Below are 25,572 nucleotides of genomic sequence, written 5' to 3' on the forward strand. Positions count from 1 at the left end.
CCCCCATAGCCCCTTTGTGAACCCCTACGCACCCCTCTATCGCGGTCACTCATTACTCAGCCCTTGCACTCCCTTGCCATCTAAATAATTATATGATGTTACCGATGTTACCGTTGTTTAAACTATGTTAGGCGCCTTGAGTAAAGGTGCTCTATGAATATTAACAAGGTGAACGTATTCTTGGTTCTTTCGGTAAAGTCACGTAGAAGGGATATAATAAAATAATATAAATATATATTATTAATATATATTAGACATATTATTTTATTATTTCCCTTCTACGTGACTTTACCGAAAAGACAAGAATATTAATCCCTGCAGTCACGAAAGCTTTAAATCAAACTCTTAGGTTTTTTCGGTAAAGTCACGTAGGTAAAACATTTAAATTAATAAAAGTAAAATTAAAAAATTAAAAAATTCACGACGTTTCGGAAGCAACACAAGCCTCCGTCTTCAGGTGGAACCGTCACAGCCACGACAGCTGTATCAAGTAAATGAGAGATCACAAGAAATACTACCCCGTATATATAATGGTTGAGGGGGGAAGGGCCAGAATCAAAATCAAAATTTAAGGTGAACGTATGTATGTTGGAACTTTTCGCACCGCACGTAGCCGCACGTGCTAATCTGATTGTGCGAAAGATAAGATGACGATGGTGACGATAGTCATGTTGAGTCGTGTCACTGTTGGTGGCCCGGTGACTCAGACGTTAGAGTGCTGAGCTGACACCGCTGACATCTGAGCTGCTCATCCGGATTCCAGAAAGTTGCGATTTAATCGGGTTCTCATGTGTAGAAGTGAGTTAATGGTCTCAACATGGTCATCATTATCTGCACACACACACACACAAATGTAAAATGTGGGTTCTGCACTAAAGTTGGTGAAATTCCAGCTCTGATAATGATACATATAGGGTACTTTCGCACAAAGTTGAGATCTTGTTTTACGAGAAACGTTCAAAGCACATTTGCAAATCCATCATATTTTCACAAATGCCATTGAGAAATGTTGACGTGGCAATGAAGTTGCTGAGTGTTGGATTATTGGATAACTTGGTGTACAATGACAAAGATTGCCGGTATAGCCTTAACAGACTATTGGGGCAAGTGCTGTTCGTGAGCACCTATGAAGGCCGGCACGGCATATGAGCGGGTGGATGGCCAGAACCACCGCATTTGTCTCCCCATTGGTGACGTGTACACGCCACACCAGGTACTAATTTGAGGCTGAGTCTACCTAGGGGATGCCCAGGACTGGTTCGTAAAATCATCACTGGTGGTGGCCGTGAGCAGGAATCGAACCCGGTTCGCCAGGTTCATAGCGCGGTACGCTCACCACTACACTACCGCTCCCCACACACAACAACAACCGCCATTCGCCACGAAGTGGCGGTGACGTCACCACGGCGCTTGTGCCAGGCTATGTGCACGTTGAGACCTCGAGAAGTGTCGACCGCCCGCTGGCAGGAGGTCACGGGGCAGACCCAGGTGCCACTGAGATGACTGGCCGATACACCACCTGTGCCCCCTACTGTGTCAACTTGCTGTGCTTTAGCCGTCCGGTGCTCCGCTCGTTGTTGTGAGCGTCGCTCCTCCGCCCTCCGTTGTTGTTGGAGGGCGACTGCCTTCAACTGCCCAGTCGCATCCTTCACGAGCCTCCTCCACAGAGGCCGATCTTGACACCGCTGGTACCAGTCATCGGCAAGTCCACTCAGCTCCACATCCTCCTGCACCACATCACTCCGTCTCTGCTCTAGCCCGTGCCGTGCTCGTTTAGCCCCATCTATCCGTCCGAACAAAAGCTGTTTAGACATGCGGTGGCTGGGCATGCGGGCTACATGACCCAGCCAACGCAGCCTTGCCTGCCGGAGGAGCTCACCGATGGGAATTTGTCCAGATCTTTCAAGGATTTGTGAGCTCCTCACACAATCCAGCCTAAATGTTTCTAAACAGCGAAGATGTTCCATTAGGGGGTCCACGTTTTGCAAGTATAGAAAAGGGAGGGCATGACTGTGGCCGAGAAGACCTGAAGCGTCGTGTGGAGCGACAGACCAGGCAGGTAGCTTCCACACAGCGTGACGCTACCGATGGAAAGATATTGCTGCTCGACTGATTCGGAGTGAGACCTCTGCTGTCAAACCGGAGCCGGTCACGAGCACACTGCCCACACAAACGACAAAGATCCCCCTATAGCATTAACAGACTGTAGGGGCAAGTGCTGTTAGCGAGCACCTATGAAGGCTGGCAAGGTACGCGAGGGGGTGGGTTGCCAGCACCACGCCCGTCCGCCTTTGTCTCCCCAGTGGCGATGTTTACACACCGCACCAGCTACACATTTGAGACGAAGTCGAACTGACGGGTTGCCGAGGCTTCGCGATGGGCCCCTTCTGTGACCTATTCCCCTTTAGATGTCCCCCTCTCGTGTCTATCGTGGCCTGCTGACTCCAGCTTTGCCGTGCGCCGCAGTCCCCCTTGTTCGCAGCCAGCACTATGCCGCTGCACTAAGAAGACGAAACGTGACACTCTCACGAGTCTCAATTCTGCTGCAGATCGAAGCCCTTTGTCAGCAGTACCAGAATACATAAAAACATGTTTCCTCATTTTCGTATCTTGGCACCTTGCTCGATTCTTATCTCACGTCGAGAATACAATTTGAATGTAGATGCAGACTATGTGTGGAAACAAATTCTTACTAATATTGTACACTGAAAACACGATAGCTACTGCCTTTACGGCTCTCCGAGGCTAAGCTGATACTCAATCCAACCTCTAACAACACTGTGGCATTTACCAAAACCTGCTTTGCATTCCGCATTAAACTTACAAACTACTCGTCACTGTGAGTTTTACTCCACGACGAGCTATCACCCGCTTTCAACTATGTTGGAGGTTCATTGGGGCCTAGTTCACCCTTAATGCACGCGAAAGGGTCATGATAAGCACACCTAACGTAAATTAATTAATGACCTCATACAAGTCGAGCCCAGCACGAAGTCCTCGTCAGCACCAGCCCATTGCCTCCCGTCTATTTCAGGCAACGTTCTGGTTCGATTGGGTTTTGCTTAACCATTCCCGACAACTGGTTTCAACCGGTAAAATGTAGATTTTATTTGCTCCAAATCGGCGAAACTAAACACCACCCAAGTAACTTGAAATGTAATGATTTGTTTTTGCCATTCGTGAGTTGATATTGCAATATGTTTACTGCAAAGCATCTCTCTCTCTCGAGAGAGAGAGAACGTGAGGCGAGTTTGAAAAGCTTAGAACGCATATCTCCGTGTGTCGCGAAAAAAATGAAACGAAACTACGTAGAGACAAATGCAAATGTTTAGTTAATCCGACATCACAAACACACGCATATCGCGTGTCTGTTTTGACAGATTCTCAAAGCACCGTAAATTTTAGGACCATTTAGTTTTGAGATACGAGATCAAACACGAGATTCAATAGAAATAAATGTGCATTGTTTGGAACATCGCACCCACATCTATACACGTATTTGTCAGAAATGCAAGTCAGCCCATCAAAAGGGCTCGCTATCACCCGAGCCATGGCCTTGTGTATATAAGGAGACCTACCGAGACCTGGTCTCACCAGGAGCAGCACGCACAGAGAGAGGGGGTCACTGACAGTCACTGAGAGCCCCTTCAGCATCATGGAGAAAGATCGCATCCTGGGTAGCGACACCTCTTCGGTGAGACCCGCGAGCCAGACGACAACCCCAGACATCTTGGATCTCCACAGCCTTTCATAAGATGCACTTTTTCGTTGTTGTCGTTTTGTTTTCGCTCGTACGTTTCAGTTGTAGTGGCTGTGTGATGCGCTGTGTCAGTGTGTTGGTGATTATCACGTGTGCTGTGTTGTTGTCAGTGGTGGTGATTATTGCTGTATCGGTGGGGTGGTGGTCATGTCTTTTGGGCGTCACGGTGGCGAGATGTTAACTACCTCGCCTGATATACAGGAGGTCGTGGGTTCGATCCCGACCCTGACGCCTGCTGTATGTTTGTAGTTTGCATCTCGCTCTCCCCGTGGTCGCGTGGATAGTTCTCCGGGTTCTCCGGTTTTCCCCTCCACGTTTAGAATGAACATCACGCGTTTCGAGTATGTGGCGTCTATAAATGTCCACATGATGATAAGCCACTTTGTTGAGCTATCATTTGTGGCCAGGTCAGTCGCTTCTGAAAAAGAGCTGCATATTTCAGTGGGCTTTGCCTGGTAAAATCAGAAACAGTTTTCAGTTTGCGTTGTGATTGTTTCAGTCGTCCAGGTTCAGCCGCAAGTTCATCGTCATCTCCGCGACGCTGCTGCTGCTGATCGTGGTGGTGGTGACGGCCGTGCTGCTGGGCGTCTTCATTGGGGGCAAGAACGCAACGGAGGTGCGTGTGCGGTAGTGTAGCGTGTAGCGTGTGCGGTAGTGTAGCGGGTAGTGTGCGCGGTAGTGTAGCGTGTAGCGTGTGCGGTAGTGTAGCGTGTAGCGTGTGCGGTAGTGTAGCGTGTGGCGTGCGCGGTAGTGTAGCGGGTGGCGTGCGCGGTAGTGTAGCGGGTAGCGCGCCAAGCTACGAACCCGGCGACCCGGGTTCGATTACCGCTCAAGAGTACAGCAGCATCTCGCAAGATGTTCGATAGCAGGATACTGGAGAGCGCCGGCAGCCATGGCAGTTGGTGTAGATAGATCGGCGTTCTTCCTTGCAAGGCCCGTGGGCCACTGGCGGCCGCTAATCGCCTTTAGTGTGGCCCCCGACAATACACTAAGAGTGAAAACACCACCAGCCCTCACGCTGATGATGTCTTATCGGCGAAAGTGCCCCCCCCCCCACCTCTGAAAATGTTTGAAGTAAACTGATTTAGATGGACGTGTGCCACTGACCTGTCTCCGAGTGATGTCGATTTGTGTGTTCACACTCAATGTACCGGCTGTTGTATATTTGTATTTGGTGTGTGTGTGTATATTCATGCTTATATGAGCACGTGTGTGTGTATGTGTGTGTGCAGCTCTACCAGTTGTCCATGAAGAATGATGACGGCAAAGTTGAGCAGCAGACGGTGCAGGTGAATCCCAAGGAGAACATCGCCACCTTCTACATCCAGAGTGCCAACCTCTCCTCCACCGTGCTCCTCGACTTCAACACGGTAAGTCCACCACGCAGTAGCAGCAGCAGCATCATCATCATCTCATTCACCTCCAGCAACCAACACCGCAACTACCTTGAACATCATCTCCACCAACACCTCCACCAACTCCAGCACCATTTTCACCAACACCCACCTCCAACATCACCTCCAGTACCATCTCCAGTATCATCTCCATCAAGGCAACCACCACTTACAATAAAGACCCCCCCCCTCCTTGCCCGTATAGCCTAAACAGAATGTTGGGGGCAAGTGCTGTTAGCGAGCACCTATGAAGGCACACGAGGGGGTGGGTGACCAACACTACGCCCGGCCGCCTTTGTCTCCCCAGTGGTGATGTTTACACATCGCACCAGGTACTCATTTGAGGCTGAGTCGAGCTGGGGGAGGCCCAGGACCGATTCAGACAATCGTTACTGGTGTTGGCCGTGTGCGGGAATCGAACTAGGTCTGCCGGGTTCATAGCGCAGTCTACTAACCGCTCCCTATACCACTTACATGTGTCGTGGTGTTATTTCACACGGACAACTTATTTTTATCCTGTGTCACTTTATTCGGACAGAACTCATCGTGTTCAACACCACGCGACTCCGTCGCCACTCTCCCTCTTCTACTGCTCGTTTCTCCCTCTTGTACTGCTCTCTCGCTCCGCTAGCATGCTATGTTGCACTCTGCAAGCTTCTCCACTGCTAGCCTCTTACTGTACACTCTGCAAGCCTTCTCACACTCACACTTAGGATTCCGCTAGCCTCTCTACTGCTAGCCTGTCTACCCTCACTCCCCCAACCTCGCCCTAGCCTCCAGCGGGGGATCAGCCAACACCGCTGGAGAGGATGAGTTGTGGGGAGTGGGGTCTTGTCTTCACTCCAACCAACTCAACTCCTCTTCCTCACACGTTCCCTTTTATCCTCCTCCTCATTAAGTGCCCCCAGACGGTCCTCATGAAGCCGGCGTCCTCCCCACGCCTCACGCACGTGTTCTCCCCCTTATCGCCACTATCTCTCGCCTCCGTGGCACCTACTCCGCGTTTGCATTTGCAGCCAGCCAATCACTGCCTCTTTCCCTAATTGCTGGGGTCTCTCTGTCTGCTGTCACCAAGGCCACCCGCCTGCACCTGCTTATCTTGAGCTGACCTCACTGTCTGCAAACTCGAACATAATGCAACTGCTGTTTGCAAACTACACATGTCCTACACCTCCAATACACTTCTAAAATCTCACCTCGAGCCACAATCACCACGATTACCACTCACAACGACCCCACACCACAGTAACATCACCTGCACAACGTCTCCTCCACCTCCGATGTATCCTCCTATACCTCCACTTGCCACCGACCCCTGGTCGACCCCATCTAAAACGAATCCAGCATCATCACCTCTTTAACACATTCCTGCGGAGGGAGCTGGTAGGAACGTTGGGTTGCTCGGTCAATGGCCAGGGTCAACGGCGGCGTGGTGTATTCCGCAAATATGCCCGACTGTGAGGGCGGGCACAAGCCGGCGTGAGTAGGTTAAACGTTGAGTTTTATAAGAGCACCACGGGGTGACCAGCCATTCCTCCCCACCCAGCCCCTCCCCACCCAGCCCTTCCCCACCCAGCCCCTCCCCACCCAGCCCCTCCCCACCCAGCCCCACCCTCCCCACCCAGCCCCTCCCCACCCAGCCCCTCCCTCCCCACCCAGCCCCTCCCTGCACGACGGATGGACACAATAATCTCCTGTGGGCTGGTGGAACCAGTCAGTTCCTACGAGTATAACCTCCTACACATCTCATTCATCACCTCCTCGACCACCATCATCAAGTTCTCAAACACAACCACCTTAGTTTTTAATCATCACCACTACCTTCGATCACCACGAAGACTCATTCTTTAGCAAGAATATTAGTGCTATGTGATCATTGATGATTCATGTACGTGCTATTAGTTTATTAACGATGATGAATTATTCATATGTTTTAAGGTCATTAATTCGAAAGCAGCGATGATGATAATGATGATTACGATCGTGATGATGTTCGACAGATGCTGATGGTGCTGAGAACAAACAACCTTGACAGCTGCTACGTTCGGAAAATGGAGGGCGGAAACTTCACGTCGCTGTCAGATCTCAGCAACAGCCTCAAGAACCTCAACGTGAGACCAGCAACCACTCAGAGTAGCACCACTACCAAGAGCACCACTACCTCACCTCGAAACAAAGACAAAAGATCCCCTGTATAACCTTTAACAGAGTGTTGGGGCAAGTGCTGTTGGCAAGCCTGGTGTACAGGAGGTCGTGGGTTCGATCCCGACCCTGACGCCTGCTGTATATTTGGAGTTTACGTGTCTCTCTCTCTCATCATCATCATCACGGTGGCTAGGAGATGTTAACAACCTCGCCTGATGTACAGGAGGTCGTGGGTTCGATCCCGACCCTGACGCCTGCTGTGTATTTGGAGCTTGCGTGTCTCCCCGTGGTGGCGTGGATTTTTGTCCGGGTCCTCCGGGTTTTCCCTCCACATTTACAAACACGCACTTAAGAGTATTTGGCTATTATCAATTTCCGCGAAATAAGCCACTTATTTCAACTTGCTATTATTTGCACCCATGTCGCTTCTTAAAAAGAGCTACATAGCTCTGTGGGCCTTATCCAGTAAAGTAAAAAAAATAGTAATTGTAAAATAGTAAATAGTAAGACTAGAACGGCACACGAGGAGTGGTGTGGCCTACACCACGCCCGGCCGCCTTTGTCTCCCCATTGATGATGTTTACATACCACACTAGGTATTTATTTAAGGCTGACTCTACCTAGGGGAGGCCCAGGACCGGTTCAGATAATCATCACTGATGGTGGCCGTCATACGCGGGAATCGAACTCGGGTCGCTGTGTTCGTAGCGCAGTGCTCTAACCACTACACTAACCACAACTAATACCAGAACCTCTACCACATAAACGCTACCGCAATCACCACTTATACCAGCTCCACCACAACCACCACTTGCACCATGGTGGTGGTGGTGATGGGGTTGATTATTACTTCACAGGGTAAGCCGGCGCAGGAGAGCAACAACTCAAGCTCTACATCGTTCATCCCTGGTCCCGAGATCTTCGACCGATCCCTGTTCAGCCGCAGCGCCAGCCTCCTCTGCCAAGACGTGAGATCGTTCTGGCTCGTCCAGGGCGGTGAGTACATCTCTGAGTGCACAAGCCAACACAGGGGACAGAGCTGAGTACGGACCTTGGCAATGAGAACTCGGCGCTGACTAGAGAACAATGCATGTCTAGGCTGCGCGTTCGGGCTTTCTAACACGAGGCGGATACTTAGTTATTAGACAATTTACTTTACATTCATGCTCAGGTGAGGTGTCCGGGTAGCTCAGAGGTCAAAGCTCTGAGCTGGCATCGATCGCTGAGATCCTGGGTTCGAATCCAGGCCTGTGATTAGACCGGGTTCTTCTCAGTGTGTTGATGGTCTCGACTTGGCCACCCAATCTCCATGGTTTTATTGTCATGCGATTTCTCTCTGTAGCAGCCGCCTGAGGTAGCCAGGAGATGGCAGTACAGCAATGGATTGTTAATTCTGTCACGCCATTGCATGCTGATTGCAACAACGAAGATGATGACGATGACGGGATGATGATGAATCATGGTCGAGACTAACGTCAGCCAAAGAAGGGAACGCGCCCAAAATGGCATCCACTGCCGCGATGTTAACTACCTCGCCTGGTGTACAGGAGGTCGTGGGTTCGACCCCGACCCTGACGCCTGCTGCTGTATATTTGGGGCTTGTGTGTCTCTCTCCCCGTGGTCGAATGGATTTTTCTCCGGGTCCTCCGGATTTTCCCCTCCACATTTAGAATAAACATCACGCGTTTAGAGTATTTGGCTGCTGTACATTTCCACGTGTTAAGCCACTTCGTTGAGCTATCATTTGTGGCCAGGTCGCTTATGAAAAAGATCTGCACAGCTCAGTTGGTGTTACCTGGTAAAAAAAGAAGTGTAAAGTTTAGTTGATTAAATCAGCTCGTGCGCATGTGCGAGGTGGATTACACTGAGAGATGGCGTGGTGATGATTCCGAGGATGACGCAGCTGTGTTTAGCGACCCTGGCTGGAAATGGAATCCTGAATGAGCAAATTAAGAACTGCACCATGAACTCACCCACCTACAAACTGGCTCGATTTCTGTCTGAGACCCTGCTTCCTTTCACGGGCAAGTCCATCTCAGCTGTACTTAACTCAGCTCACTTGGTTTCTCTAATCAAGGACATCTCGCTGTCTCCGGATGATTTGCTTGTCAGTTTCGATGTAGTCTCTCTGTTCACCAATGTACCTGTACCTGACACCATTGCAATCATTGAAGACTTAGTCCAACAAGGACTGAATCCAGATGTACCATCTTTGGTAAGCAACTGTCTTACCAACACATACTTCACCTGGAATGGTACATTCTACAAACAGAATGAGGGTACCCCAATGGGTTCTCCCTTATCGCCAGTGGTAGCAAATGTTTTCATGGATAAATTTGAAACAGATGCCATCCAGACATCCACCCCATATCCTTCCTTGTAGAAGAGATACGTAGATGACACATTCGTCATCTGGCCATATGGCCTGCCAGCACTGAACCAATTTCTCAACCACATCAATTCCATACACCCATCTATCAAATTCACCATGGAAGTGGAAAAGAATGGCAAGCTACCATTCCTTGATGTTTTGATCGAGAAGCGACCTGATGGCTTGTTGGGACATTCGGTCTACAGGAAAGCCACCCACACGGATGCCTATCTAAAGCCGGACTCCCACCACCATCCAGCCCAGAAGAATTCCCTCATCAAAACACTACAACATAGGGCCCGTTGCTTCTCTGACCAGCACCACCTAACTAGTGAGTTGGAGCACATACACCAAGCCCTCAGGATGAACGGTAACTCGGACCGTACAATCCGCGAAGCTGCTTCACCAGCCATGGGGAGACAACCTTCTGAGGATCCAACCAAAACCATCACTTTACCGTACATAGCAGGGGTTACCAAAAAGATTTTCAAAATCTTAAACAAGCACAAGATCCAGGTTCGTTTCAACACAGTACACAAAATCCGTGATGTAATCCCATCTGTAAAGGATGTGATTTCTGACATGCAAATCCCTGGTGTCTACAAACTGAGTTGTGGTTGCGGCAGCAGTTACATTGGGGAAACGACACAACATGTCTCGGACCGCATTCGTGAACACAAGGCAGGACCAATACCTCTGCCGTTGCTGATCATTGTTTTAACGCTGTGGGCTCACACGAAATTGATTTTTCCAAGACGAAGGTACTCTGCAAACCCACCAGCTATTAGAGATTTGTTCATGAAGCCATCTAGATATATAAACACAGACACAACTTCAACCGAGAAGATGGATACAAACTGAGCAATCATTGGAAGGACGTTATTAACCAAGTAAAGTCTTAACTGACTGTGATGTTTCCATCTGACCTGCCTATTTCAGCTGTTATTTCCGACTCTCTGAGTACATCACCAGGCTAAATATCTGTGAGGCAGCCCAGGCACAGGATCCCCGCCACCTCTGGTGGCTGGGACCGTCTCACATTGACACGCTAATCTCTCACATTTACGTACAAATTCCATCTCTAGCTCCGCCCACTTACCCTTGGGTTGAGCCCACCAAAATCCGATATAAACTCTTGTTGCAGCAGCTCTTTCTCCTGTGTCAGCAGTTCTCCTGCTGTATCTGTTCCACCTGATGACGGTCGCTTGTGTTGCGATCGAAACGTCGTGATTTATTTTATTTTATACCTACGTGACTTTACCGAAAGAACCAAAGAGTATGAACTGCAAACTCACATCTGTGTTGCTTATTTCTCTCTCCTGTTACAGACCCCAATACCCGGGCAAAATGCTGGTCGTGGAGGAGCAAAAGATTATGTATCTTCAATCAATGTCTTACGATCAGCTTTTGTCTTTCATGGTCGCGTTAGATTGTTGAGAGGCACTTGTTGGTAAGGCCCTGCGTTAGGTTAATCAATATGGGTGGAACGAGTAGTCGGGTCACGGTGATTTATAATCTTAAACTACACGCGGGGTTTGTGCGCTTCTGCTCTCTGTTGGCTTTCACGTCGCAACTCGTCCAAAAATCACCCTTCAGAAACCCACCGGTTGGAAACTGTCATGAGGCCTCAAGTTTAAAAAAATAAAACGTTAAATATTTTATCTCCCCACCACCACCACCAATTTTTGTCTGCCCAAAATCTAACATTTTCCCTTTTGGATGGTTCTAGTTACAACTACAGTATATGTACATGTAGTCGGTCTGCTGTATCCCCTCTTGAATCCTTTCGAGGGGGGGTGGGGTGCGCACAGGTTGGCTAAACAGACAGCGACAACAGCGGTAAAAATAATAAAGTTTGAAGACGATGAGTAGTCGTCACTCTGTGCTCTGTTCTGCCCTCCGGAGAAGTGGGGCGACTCCACAACAGCTGAGCGCCAAGGGGGGGGGGGGTCGGTTGTGAAACGGCAAAAGTTTATTTAAAGTCATTTTCAGAAGGGCAATGGCGTATCTGCAATATCTGCAATAGCGATCAGAGGGACACCCTCCCACGTCACAACAACACCGCAGCCGAATTCCTCTGTTGATGGGATTGAGCGCCAGTGTTAATATTTTAGACCCAAATATTATGAGTATTTTACATATTCAAATCAACTTTAATATCAAAGTCTCAGTCGTACATATATTCATTAACCACCAACAACTCAATCGACAGCCAGTTAACATTAGCGACTCCCTGTCCGTCGATTGACATTCAAGTAATATCAATTTGACTTACATGCAGCTTACCGGTCCAGAAGTTAGCCCAAATCTAAATTGGGCCCGGGGTCCAATCCCTGATCACCACTGATCACCACTGCCTTCTCTTATCATCATCATCATCGTAAAGAAACGCACCTGGCTACCAGTAGCTGTGAAAAATGGTTTGTTAGGTTCCCATATGCTACAAAGTGCACAATTTTACACGTAATTCATTACAGGTAAGCCTACACCGGCCGAATCACGGGGAATGCTCCCCAATTTCATCAGATCGCAGAAGACGCACGCGGTGATTGAGCATGAAGGGGTGTTTGTTAAATCTATTGTACGGGTAAATAAACAACAACACAGCGCAAACGGCATCCTCCGCTTCTTGACAAACCAAACGCATTCAGCACGGAGCGAATTACCTTTAGGTCGGCGATCACAACACTCCAGTAAACAACAACAACGATAATCAAGGATTTTCGTTTGGGGTTAAATCGCGCAAATGTAAACGTGTGTCGTTCACTCACCACCACCCGACACAGCCAATTAGTGAGGTTTGTCACGTAAACAAAAACGCGCCAATTAGTTGAGGGCTTCAGCACACCGGTTGTGTCGGAGAGTAAACCCCGCACCATTTACAATTTGAGTATTGCGACGTTTCGCTCGTGATTATAACAACAACAACAATCAGCCTCACCAGGCGATTTTCCACAAACGTGTAAACCACATCAAGGGGCGCCAGCAATGGCCGCTACAGAGAAACAACAGGCGGACGTCCTTCACATTGTACGAATACACTTTTGATTTATTTTTTAAATACGCTTCGCTATTCTCTTTGTTCGTCGCATGCCCGAGTTGTTGGAACAAAAAATAAAATGTTACTTCACCAAACCGCACGTGTGCGTGGAAGTGACTCGTTACTGCTCGCCGGATGGGGAGCGGTGGTGCAGCGGTTAGCGCGGTGCTGCGCTACGAACCCCGTTCACGGCCAACACCCAGTGACGATTATAATCTGAACCGGTCCAGGGCATCCCCTAGGCCGAATCAGCCTCAAAGGAGTACCTGGCGTGTGGTGTGTAAACATCGCCGCTGGGGAGACAAAGGCGGCCGGGCGTGGTGCATGCCACCCCACCCCTCTCTGGGCGTTCTTGGAGACGACCTGAAGATTTCGTGCGGACTGCCTGAAAAGTCGGGCAGTAGCCACTCAGACGAGCCTTTCATTTTTAAGAACCTGCCTGCATATTTGAGTTGAAGTCTGTTCTATAACGCGGTTGTAGTTGCGTCCATGAAGAACATCGCGTTATGGAAAAATCTCGTTATGATAAATAATATATACTACACTAGCTTTACTACCCGGCTTCGCCCGATTCTTGTCTTGGATTAATACACGGCCTACGCGGGGGGTGGGGGGTGCGTGACGTCAGCAGGCACACTGCGTGACGCTGCCGCATGCGGGTGACATCACAGAAGTGACGTCACCGCTCACTAGCCGTGCAAAATATATACATTATTGCGCCCCCCCCCCCCCCCCCCAAATGCAAAAGTCTATTTTTACACTTTTTGCATTGTGTACAGTCTGGAAGCTACCCACATGCCAAATTTAAAGTTTGTTGCATGTTGGGAAGTATGCTAAACATTTCGAAAAGACACACATTCACAAATTTCCCTTTTATATATATAGATGGGGGTAAAGCACAGTGCGCGATATCACGTGACACGTGTATGCAGGCCCAACAAAGACTGAGGCGCGTGGGTCGCGTCTCGAAGCATCCAGCAGCATCCCAATGCCCCGTGTGATGCTACGCAGAGGCAGCCGTACGAGCGCTTATTCCTACTCGCGCTACGCAGTTTCTGATCACTCAATCGCGTTATATCCAATTCGCATCCGCGTTCTAACAAAAAAATGTGTTCCCTAATACATTCATCGCGTTATATCCAATGAACACACGCGTTATAGGAGAACAGACCGTATTCCTTAAATACCCTGAAGAAAAAATAGAAGTGTGTTTGGCGTGCATCAACAATGGAAAAAGTAATGATGACGCGGTCCAAAAGTGAGCTTTCACATTCGCAGTTTAATGCACACGTTGCTGATTACTCATAAAAACATCGGTTCAGTGATTAAAACATCAGGACAGACCATTAAGAAACAAAATAATTGAAAGTTGCAATCACTCTATGGAATATCTTTATTAAAATACGGGGTCATTAAATTGAGTACATATATAACGTGCACTCGTTTTCAGATAATGCATTCCTGAAATGGAAAAACAAACCACCCTATAATATTTGGAAAACAATATAGAAAGTCTGTGAGGAGAAAAAAACGATATTAATGCGTGCGCCCATGTGGTAGAGACAGCGCTAACGATGAAGCCACTCGGAGTGCATTCAGGGTTCTCATTGGGTCTCTGTGTGGGTCTATGGATCTCTGTGTAAGTTTATGGGTTTTTGTAAGTATATGGGTTTCTCTGTTAGTCTATTGATGTCTGTAAGTATTTGGGTCTTTGTACGTAGATGGATGTCTCTGTGTAAGTATATGGGTCTTTGTAAGTATGTGGGGCTCTCTGTAAGTCTATGGACCTCTGTGTAAGTCTATGGGTCTTTGCAAGTCCATGGGTCTCACTGTGAGTCTATGGTTCTCTCTGCGGGTCTATGGATCTCTGTGTAAGTCTATGGATCTTTAGTGCTGATGATGAAGCCACTTCCACCCATTCCTTTCCAGCCATTAAGTGAATCCACCTGCATGCCTCGTCACCTGAGACTTGAACTTTCCATCCCAACATGCAGTTTTTAGCCTCCTCAATCTGGACTCAACCTTCCATTAACATTGGATGGATGAGTCATTGGCCATTTGTCTCTGGGGTGGTCGGGTGATTGGAAACTTGTTTCTGAGTGGTCAGGTCATTAGAAATTGGTCTCTGGATGGTAGGGTCACAGGATATTGCCCTATGGTTGGTAGGATTATTAGAACATTGGCATCTGAGTGGTTGGGGCATTGCCAGGCCTGGTCAGAGAACCATCTCTCTGAGTCCATCATTAACCGAATGGGATGGTGACACCAATGTAGCAGGGGATGATGCTGCACACCTTGACAACGGCGTTCTTGATTTTGTTCCACCACCCACGTGTGGTCGGGTCTGCGAAGAGAACGGGAGAGGAGTGAGTTGAGAGGAGCCGTGGTCGACGCTGGGTACCTTCAACGAGTAGGCAAGGACCTCTCGCAGTGACGGACGGTGGTCTTTGGCCCTCGGTAGGGGAATAAGTTCCCCACCCGCGTTCTACTTTGTGCCGTGAGTTCTACACTCTGTCGTCTTCTCCTCAGTATTTGGGTTCTGTGCTAAAGAACTGTACTCAGTGTTGAGTTGTGGACTCAGAGCCGTACTCACTGCCCTTGACGAGCCAGAATGTTCTGACGTCCTTGCAGAGGAGGCCGGAGCTGCGGCCGAACAGGGATCGGTCGAAGATTTCTGGACCCGGAACGAAGGAGGAGGCATCCGGGTTGTCCTTCTCCTGAACCGTCTTACCCTGTGACACGCCCATCATCAACATCGTCGTCATCATCATTCATCGCTGTCATCTCTCTCCTGCACTTTTTGATATATCATTATCATCATCATTAGCAGCAGTAGTAACAACATCGTTATCATTATCGTCATCATCAATTCTAGGAGCATCACCACCATTATTAATCACAGCATCAATCATGAATACCAGTGCTGCTAATGGTGCCAGTGATGGTGTTGGTTCGTGTTGTTCGTGTTGTTGGGCTCACGTTGAGGTTCTTGAGGCTGTCTCTCAGCTTGGAGAGCGACGGGACATCCTCGGCGCCAAGTTTCCGCGCGTAGCACTCGCCCGGGTCGTTCGTTCTCATCACCACGAGGTTCTACAAAACGTCAACATCACCATCGACATCATCATCATCACCAACATCACAGTCATCATCAGTGTGGTCCCCATCGTCAACATCGTCAACATCACCATGACCATCGAATCATTATCATCATATTTTTTCTATAACTCGATCAATCTTTTTTTAACGTGCCAAAATTTCCCTCAATAAAGTAGGCATCAGTGCACATTGATGCGAGAGTGCATTGTGTTAGGAGCACAATAGTAATGTTCGGCTGTCACTACAGAAGTGGTTATGACTCATGACTATGTTGGTATTGTTAATATACTTCATGTCTTTAAAATGAAAGATTGCGAGGATACTAAGGTCCAAGAGGGTTGGTGGTGGCGGTGGAGCTATAGGTGATAATGGTCGTGGCATGTACGGACTGCGATGTGGTGAAGATGGCTGTGGAGTTTTTGTAGATGGTGGTGTATGAAGATGCATGTTTGGTGGCTAGTGGTGTGGTTGTGTCTCCAAGGTCTAGCAGATGGTGTTGAATGTGGCAAGGGATGTCAGGTCATGGGCGGTGGAGGTGGTAGAGTTTGTGCAGGTGTTGGAGATTTAGGGGCTGATGGTGTAAGTGTTTCAATGTTTAGGTGTTACTCAAAACCTCAGAGATGGCAATGGAAGTGATATCAGAATTGTAGACCCTGGAGGTAGTGCCGGAGGTGCAGAATGGTGGAGGTGACGTTGCAGGTCTAGGAGGTGGTGGAGTATACGGCGGACATGTAGATCATGGGCACGGTGCCGCAGTTAGAGGTCTAGGAGGTGTTGGGGATGCTCATCGATGCGGGCCATGTGGATGTTTCTGCTGTGGGAGCTGGGTTCTTGGCTGCAGATGTGGTTTGCCTGTCACTCTCTCCGTGGTTGGCATCGATTTCTTTCTTGGGGTCCTACCTCCACATTTAGAAACATGCATTAAGATGATTTAGATGATTTAGATTATTTTGGTGATATAAATGTCCAAATGATAGGCCACTTTGTTGAGCTACCATTTGTGGCCAGGTCGCTTTTGAAAAATGATTTCATACCTCAGTGGGCTTTGCCTGGTAGTATGGGGACGGTTTAGTTGTATTTGTTTGTGTTTGGGTAATTTGTTTACCTTTAATCCCACATAATGCACGGGCATAATATGACTACGCATTCCACAAGTAGTGACTAATCCCATATCTGCATTTTTCATAAATATGCTAAATTCCTCTGTTGATATGTAAATTCCTTTGTCAAGGCGCTCTTCCTCCCCTAACCCCTGCTTAAATATAGGCTGTCAAGCTTGGTGGTGTTTATTCAGATGTTGTCTTTCCGACAGACCTGTTCTTCACCTGAGGACGGCTGCTTGTGTTGTGGCCGAAACGTCGTGAGAATTGTATTATTATGTTTTAGTTTTATTATTTTATTATCTCCCTTCTACGTGACTTTACCGAAAGAACCAAGAAGTTGTTTACCTTTCTTGTACTTTCGTGTTTTTTGTATTTTTTGTTGTTGTAACGTTCTTACCCACCCCACCTAGACATCTGTGAAAAAGAGCTTTATAGCTCATCGGATTTCTCCAGTATAAATACTGATTCTGATTCGTTGATGTTGCTGCTGCTGCGTGATGGACTCGCCTTGGCATAGTCGAGGAGCGTGGTGGAGGAGACGTTGCCGTTCTGGATGTAGAAGGTGGCGATGTTCTCTTGGGGGTTCACCTGCACCGTCTGCTCCTCGGGCTTCCCATCTTTGTCCTTCACGATCACCTTATAGAGCTGCTCTCATTGGCACCAAATTACAAAAACAAGGTTCCCCCCCTATGAGCCTTGACAGACTTTTGGGGCAAGTGCTGTTAGCGAGCACCTATGAAGGCCGGCACGGTGCACGAGGGGGTGGGTGGCCAGCACCACGCCCGGTCGCTTTTGTTTCCCAAGTGGCGATGTTTACACACCACACCAGGTACTCATTTGAGGCTTAGTCAACTTAGGAGACGCCCAGCACGTTTCCAGATTATCGTCACCGAATTATACACATGCGTGCCCACACACACACACACAAACGCAACACGAATCAGGCTACATTCAGAAATATCTCTGATCAAATCACCCATAATAGATCAGGCCCGATCTCTTTCTATCTCGAAAGCTAAGCGGGGCTGAACCTGGATAGTGCTCAAACACGTGACCCGCATGCCCAAACAGGTCGTCATAGGGCCACGTGGTGGGCAGTGGAAGGCAGTGGAGGGAAGAGCAGCGAAGCCCCCCCCCCCCTTGTCTATACTCCCCGTGCCCCCCTTCCCCACCTTCACCAACTCGTAGTTTACCAGGTCATCCATCCAGCAGTGGAGTCACACAACGTGGCTGCACATGCAGAGACGTTGCTTACGGGAGAAAGTGAGAGGCTGAATCCGCTTCCTGAAGAAGCCGACGAAGCGAAACGTCGGACGTAATGCCGCACAAAACGCGTTACAGCCCAAACACGCATCTGAGAGCCAGGCCTATCGTATAATTTTCTGTTACGCGTGTAATGCGGGCGTAAGCGACCTTCCGGAGGTGACGTCACGGGGGGTGGAGTCATGTGACGTGGGGGGAAGGTTCGGGGCTTTAAGCGGGTAAACCGGAAGGGGAAGGCAGTCGGGGTGTGAGCGGAAAAGAGTGAGGCCACGCGGGCAAGTGTGGAGAGGGGGGGCGCCGACGGCCATCGGGAGCCAACCCCGAAGATAAGAGGAAGCTGCGGAGTGGTGTGCAGCTGGGGAGGAGACAGCCAGGAGGGCTGCGTGTTAGAGGCAGCGGTGTGGCTGCCAGGAGGAGCTGCGGAGAGAGAGAGAGAGGGGGCTGCTTGTTAGAGGCAGCGGTGTGGCTGCCAGGAGGAGCTGCGGAGAGAGAGAGAGAGAGCAAGAAGCTGTGAGAGCTGCGGAGGGAGAAGAGCAGCAGAGAGTACAGCCAAGGGGGGCTGTGTGAGAGAAACAGCAGCGGAGCTGCTGTTGTGGATCGGGCCGACATTGGAGTCAGCACCGTGGAGAAGCTACGGAGTAAAGACAGCCGTGTGGGTGTACAGCACGAACCGAATAATAAAGGACACTGAGACAGACATCGTGGTCCAGACGTTTATTACACTGGCGTCAGAAGTGCAACGGCATGTCGAAACAAGTGAGGAAGAAAGTTACTCCGGCGCCTGCATCGGCTTCTTCGTCCGACGACGACGAACTCCCTCCAACCACGGATCCTGTTGGGGTGGTGGAGGAGAGCCCGGCTGAGGCGACCACGGGAACAGGAGTGGAGGATGTTGGCGCGGTGGCGGGTCCGTCCACATCATCAGACGCGGATCAACGATGGCAAGCGATGGCGGTACAACTGGAGGCACTTAAGGACGTCCTGGCGCATCTATGCCATCTCGTCGCGCCAGGGACGATGGATGATGCAAGTGGTGCTCCGCGGGCCGCCACGTTGCCTGTCCTGCCGCCGCCATTGCCCACGCGGCAAGAGGCCGCCATTTTGCGCGCTCCGTGGCGCCAAACCGCCATCTTGGCCACGCCGCGGGCCGACGCCATTTTGAATTTGCCATCACAACCACCACCATTGGAAGACGGCGGGAAGAGGAGTCGGAGTCGCCACCTTACAACAGTTAAAGAATTTTCCGTCGGTGGGGACTGGAGCGCGTTCGCCTGCCGCTTCTTGGCGGCGGTACGCACAGCAAGATGGACCGATGCGGAGGCTTTGGAGGTGTTGCCGACTCTCCTGGACGACGAATCTGTCCGATTCTTCCGTTCCATAGCGACCGATAAGAAGGCAACTTTATGTGGTGTTTTTCAAGAAATGGCCGATGCTTATGAGCCACCAGATGATGCGCATCGGCGATTCGCTCAACGACAACGAGCACCAGAGGAGTCGCCCGTGGCGTTCAGGGGTGCGGTGCTGGAGCTGGCCATGGCAGCTTATCCTGAGACGCCACAGGACCTGCTTGAGCCTCTCATATTAGGGAAAATGTTGGAGCTGTCTCGGGATCTAGGGATCCCCATGCCTGTGTGTGGGCATGAGAAGCTAACTTCCCGGATGGCTGCTAAGTGTCTCGATGCGCAATTCAACCTCCGTCGCTGGAAACAAGTGACGGCGTGGACGGGGGGGCCCGTCAAAGAAGGGGAGGCGTTGGGGTGGAACCCTGCGCAGGCCGTCTATGTTCCGGATGACCGGGGCCCTCAACAACTGACGGCCGCCTCCGCTCCATGGACGGGACGCGGCGGGCCGAGACCGCGCGCGGTGCTACCAGAACGGGGCCGTCAGGAGGCGAGGCCTGCGCTTCGGCGCAACGAGGCCGAATGTTTTCGCTGCGGGCGTAGGGGCCACTACGCCAGAGACTGCTGGGCCCGCTTCCCGGCTCCGCCGCAGCAGGAGGCCTCGGCACCGGTCAAGTCGGCTAAAGATCCTCCGAAACAGACAGGCCGGCCGTGACATTGCGGGGGACGAGGGGCCCTGCTCGGAGGACGCCTGCCAGGTCTGCGGGACCTTCGAGCCCTGCAGCTCTTCCGACCCAGCTGCGGGCACGGTCACAGGACAAGCCCAAGACTAACTCTTTAGGGACACGGGACGTCGGTGGACTTCCGGCTACGACAGGGGGATTACCCCCTGTCATTCCTCGACTTTCATCGCGTTCCCGTTCTGCGAGTGGGCCGCCGACCGTCCGGGACGGGCCGGCGACCCGCACACGTTCCAAATCGCTTACGTTTCGTTGATTGTTGCTGTCTTGTTATTTTTTTCTTACAGTTGTATTTATTGCATGCTTTTGTACGTTCGTTGATGTTAATTGCGTTGTTGTTGTTCTCGTTGTTACATTATATGCTTAGTGTCCTTTAGGGGGGGAAGCTCGGTTCGCCGCATTACGATTTGCTATTAGTCAGCCGAGGTCGGCTGGGATTTTTCTACGGGGGAGGGTGGTGTAATGCGGGCGTAAGCGACCTTCCGGAGGTGACGTCACGGGGGGTGGAGTCATGTGACGTGGGGGGAAGGTTCGGGGCTTTAAGCGGGTAAACCGGAAGGGGAAGGCAGTCGGGGTGTGAGCGGAAAAGAGTGAGGCCACGCGGGCAAGTGTGGAGAGGGGGGGCGCCGACGGCCATCGGGAGCCAACCCCGAAGATAAGAGGAAGCTGCGGAGTGGTGTGCAGCTGGGGAGGAGACAGCCAGGAGGGCTGCGTGTTAGAGGCAGCGGTGTGGCTGCCAGGAGGAGCTGCGGAGAGAGAGAGAGAGGGGGCTGCTTGTTAGAGGCAGCGGTGTGGCTGCCAGGAGGAGCTGCGGAGAGAGAGAGAGAGAGCAAGAAGCTGTGAGAGCTGCGGAGGGAGAAGAGCAGCAGAGAGTACAGCCAAGGGGGGCTGTGTGAGAGAAACAGCAGCGGAGCTGCTGTTGTGGATCGGGCCGACATTGGAGTCAGCACCGTGGAGAAGCTACGGAGTAAAGACAGCCGTGTGGGTGTACAGCACGAACCGAATAATAAAGGACACTGAGACAGACATCGTGGTCCAGTCGTTTATTACACGCGTATAAGGAAGCGTTAATCATCATCGTCATCATCATAATAATGCCCTGCCATTCCCATGGGCTCAATTCTAATTCTATCCCATTCCGAGTGTGCCATCTTCTCCCGTGAGCTTCTAAAAATAAGTATTAATCTCGTTCAAGTCCATTACCCTTGAGCATATCTTTTATTTCCCACTGGTTATCAATGTTTAATAATGTTCACTCTCACGGCCGCAGAATCCGCGAAGTTCCCAGCGGAGGGGCTCCCCGTCGTGAATCAAGTTTCAAGTTTCATTTACTAGGCATAGCCCTGTGAGCCATGCGGCTCTTGAGTCGGGTGCAACCGCAACAAACAAAATATGAACACAGAACATCTTAAAGCGACGACGCGCAACAGAAACATCCTGGAATAAACCAGCAAATATCCCCCCCCCCACCCCCCCAAAAAAAAGTATTAAAACGCTGTGTGAAAAAATCACAATGTGGTGCAAGCCAACAACAACAACCATAAGACAATTTAGATTAATCAAATGTTTTCAAATCACTAGAATAAAGCAATAAAAACAATGTAACAACAGTAATCATAGGAACTGTGATTTAAATTGAACAATAAACGATATACATAACACGTATGACCAAACTTGCAGCCATATGATGGAGTTGGTCATCGATGATTGTTCGGCGCGCGATTATCTGGCTGCTGCTGCTTCCAACATTACCCGTCGGTCCTCTGCCGATAAGGTTAACCAGTCGACATTATAGACTGCCAGTACGCTCACTCAGTTTAATAACCATTGCTACAGTCTATATTTTAGACTGCCAGTACACTCATTATTATTTTTATTATTATTTTTACTATTTTTCTATCTACGTGACTTCACTGACACCTGTATATTTGGAGTTTGCATGTTCTCCCCGTGATCGTATGGATTTTCTACGGGTCCTTCGGTTTTTCCCTCCACATTTAGAAACATGCATTTTGGGTGTTTGGCTGCTATAAATATCCACATCACAAGCTATCATTTGTGGCCACGTCGCATCTAAAAAAGCGATATAACTCAGTGGGCTTTACCTGGTAAAGTAAATTTTTTTTTATAGTTTAGTATATGTCTTTACAGTTTATATAGTTTAATTAGAATATAGCTTTATAGTTTAGGTCCATAAACTCTCGAGGTCGTGCAGCACCCATTTCGCCCCCTCGATCGGATCAAACAGAAGCTGCTTGGGCATGCGGTGGCTACATGATCCCAGTCTTGGGTAATGCGCGACACACGAACATACGAACACACAAACACAAACAAACACACAAACACACACAAACACACAAAATCACACAAACACACACAAACAAACACAAACACACAGAATCACACAAACACACACAAACACACGAACACACAAACACACACACAAACACACGAACACAGAAACAAACACAAACACACAAACACAAACGAACACAAACACAAACGAACACACAAACGAACACACGTACCTCGGTCGCGTTCTGGCCACCGATGAAGACTCCCAGCAGGACGCCCGCCACCACCACCGCGACCAGCAGCACCAGCAGCGACGCGCAGACGATGACGAACTTGCGGCTGAACCTGGACTGGGCCGGGTACGCCTGAGACAAACACAGACACGGCGCGTGACACAACCACGGATCGTACTGACACAACAGACAGGATCACCACCACCTCGATCAGCACCAGCATCAGCAGCGACGACGAGTAGATGATGATGAACTTGCGACTGAACCCTGAACTGGGCCGGGTACGACCGAGACAGCCACAGACACGGCGCGTGACACGATCACCAAATCGTGCTGCTTTCAAATTAACGATGTTCATCTCGCCCAAATGACGATACGAGCGGTCTTCTTGGTTCTTTCAGTAAAATCACGTAGAAGGGAAAAATAAAAAAATAAAATGTTTTATTATTATTTTATTATTTCCCTTCTACGTGACTTTACCGAAAGAACCAAGAATGTGAATCCATGCAGTCACGAAAGCTTTAAATCGAAATTTGGTACGAGCGGTGTTTAAGGAAACGCGACAGCACGTAAGAGGTGCGACACCTCGAGAAGGCTACCGTGTCCCATCCTGCTGCTGGGAACCATCAACTGCATCAAAACCCTGATATCCAGGGCACCTGCAAATCCACCAACCCCCCACTCCTCCCCCAAGTTCTGCGGTCCTCTATATATCGAGGTGTTATCAGCCAATGAACGAGTATTTACATGTAGGTATCAAGCGCCACTGATGTTGGTCGTGTCCGGGAATCGAAATCACGGCCCCAGGGCTCACATGGCGAAGTGCTAACCAGTGCACCACTGCTCCACCCATATTTAATTTTGCTCTGCCTTTATATCGCATAATTATTATATCAATCACTTCTTTATCCAGGAAAGTCACACTGAATTGCGGTTTCTTTGTCGGGAGGGTCCTGCATTAGTTTTTATTTTATGATGTTTTTTTCTGCCAATTAATGCCTTGTAAGTATTTGGCTGCTATTAATGTCCACGTGATAAGCCACTTCGTTGAGCCATTCTCTGTAGCCAGGTCGCTTCTGTAAAAGAGCTGAATAGCTCAGTGGGACTTACGCTTATCACGTGATCATGTACAGCAGCCAAATACCCTAAACGCGTGATGTTGATTCTAAAAGTAGATGGGAAACCCCGAAGGACCCGGAGAAAAATCCACATGAACAGAGAGAGAGACACGCAAACTCCAAATATACAGCAAGCGTCAGGGTCGGGATTCGAACCGACGACCTCCTGTACACCAGGCGAGGAAGAGAACACCTTCAGGGACATTGAATGCAGTAACAGACGAGGTGTTTGACGGTCACCCTCTAACTCCGGGGTGTCTCACCGGAGGGGCGTCCAATGCAGCCATCGAATCAAACCCTTTCTCCATGGTGGCTCTCGTCGGCTCTTGGGTGACTTCGACAGTAGCAGCTCCACCGCTCCCTCTGTGACATCGTCTCGCGACGGCGAACGGCCTCTTATAAGCACGATGCGCTCGGGGGAGAAAGAAGGCAGGGAGGAGGTGGAGGTTGGTGACGGTGGTGGTTGTGATGGAGGTGGATTGGGATTTCTTTCAGCCAGGATTAAGCCGCGGTGGAGGGCGGGGTGGCTGGGAATGTTTGAATTGTGGACTTCTTCTTACAACAATAACGCCAACCACCACCAACCACCCCACGCATCGCCTCTCTCTCAGTGCCCCCCCCCCCCAGTCGTGTCGCGTTACCCGTGTGAAATAATGGGGCTCGGTTTGTGTCCCCCCCCCATTCCTCCCAGAAGAGACACGCAATATGCAAATAGCCGAACTCGTAATGAAAACATGCTGATCGCTGGGGAATTCCAGAAAGTGTGGCTTTGAGTTGAAATAAGTGGCGCTGCTGTGGTTACAAAGACATCATACTGCAACGGAATCACCGATCTTGATGATATTAGCCAATAAAAAATATTGTTTAATATTGTTTAATATTTTTATTATTTTATTGTTTCCCTTCTACGTGACTTTACCGAAAGAACCAAGAATATGAATAAGAGAACAATCGTTTAAATAACTATGAATAAAAGTAGCAACTTTCCTCCACGGTGATCAGGCGTAGAGCCCTGACGAGACACACGGCAGCAGGAGGCAATGGTGGCTTACGCTGCACTGATGATTCCTAAAAATTATGAAGTCTGTAGCTGTCTAAAATTATATGGCCGCAATTTTGACTTCACGAGTTGGTGGTTTTTCAGTTTCATTCAGTTTCATTTATTAGGTAATTTCCCTGTGAGCCATGCGGCTCTTGACTCGGGTGCAACCGCAACAAACAAAAACATGAACAAGAAACATCTTAAAGTGACTACACGCAACAGCAAAATCCTGGAAAAAACATCAAAGTCGTCCAGAAACAAAAGCACCGCATTTCAACGCTGTGTGCAAAAAAATCCCAGTGGGTTGCAAGTCAAACAATAACAACCATAAGACAATTTTGATGAAAGTTATCAGGCTAATTCTAGATTTGAAGCGGAGAGATGAAATTGTGGCCACGCGCAGGAGCCAATTGGAACTTTGGCATCGCGAAACCTGTGAGAGGTGGCAATGGTTCAGTGGGAGGGAAAAAACTTTCATCCAACAGTGGCTGATGATAATGTTTTAATTTAAACACGTTTTCTTTCGCATTGCTTTCACCCCTTTGGCATAGAAAAAACATCTCATTCTTGAATAGCTGATGGTTGTTACCGTTCACAAAACACAAGAACGCTATAGAATTTCTAGTCAAATT

General features: G+C 49.4%; 2 protein-coding genes across 2 annotated transcripts; one reads left to right on the forward strand and one right to left on the reverse strand.

Moving 5' to 3' along the window:
- Positions 1-3,611: 3,611 nt before the first annotated feature.
- Positions 3,612-6,262, forward strand: LOC144942444 (uncharacterized). Its single transcript, XM_078869317.1, has 4 exons — positions 3,612-3,694; positions 4,260-4,376; positions 4,993-5,283; positions 6,230-6,262. Exons 1-4 carry the CDS (start codon positions 3,656-3,658, stop codon positions 6,260-6,262), a joined length of 480 nt encoding a protein of 159 aa, XP_078725443.1. The 5' UTR covers positions 3,612-3,655.
- A 7,747-nt stretch (positions 6,263-14,009) lies between these two features.
- Positions 14,010-24,251, reverse strand: LOC144942514 (gastrokine-2-like). The gene is made up of 6 exons (XM_078869373.1): positions 24,162-24,251; positions 22,781-22,912; positions 17,417-17,554; positions 15,690-15,800; positions 15,304-15,442; positions 14,010-15,054 (listed from the first exon to the last, which is right to left on the reverse strand). Exons 1-6 carry the CDS (start codon positions 24,204-24,206, stop codon positions 14,954-14,956), a joined length of 666 nt encoding a protein of 221 aa, XP_078725499.1. The 5' UTR covers positions 24,207-24,251; the 3' UTR covers positions 14,010-14,953.
- Between the last annotated feature and the right edge of the window lie 1,321 nt (positions 24,252-25,572).

Source organism: Lampetra fluviatilis, chromosome 27, assembly GCF_964198595.1.
Source record: "Lampetra fluviatilis chromosome 27, kcLamFluv1.1, whole genome shotgun sequence".
Lineage (NCBI taxonomy): Eukaryota > Metazoa > Chordata > Hyperoartia > Petromyzontiformes > Petromyzontidae > Lampetra > Lampetra fluviatilis.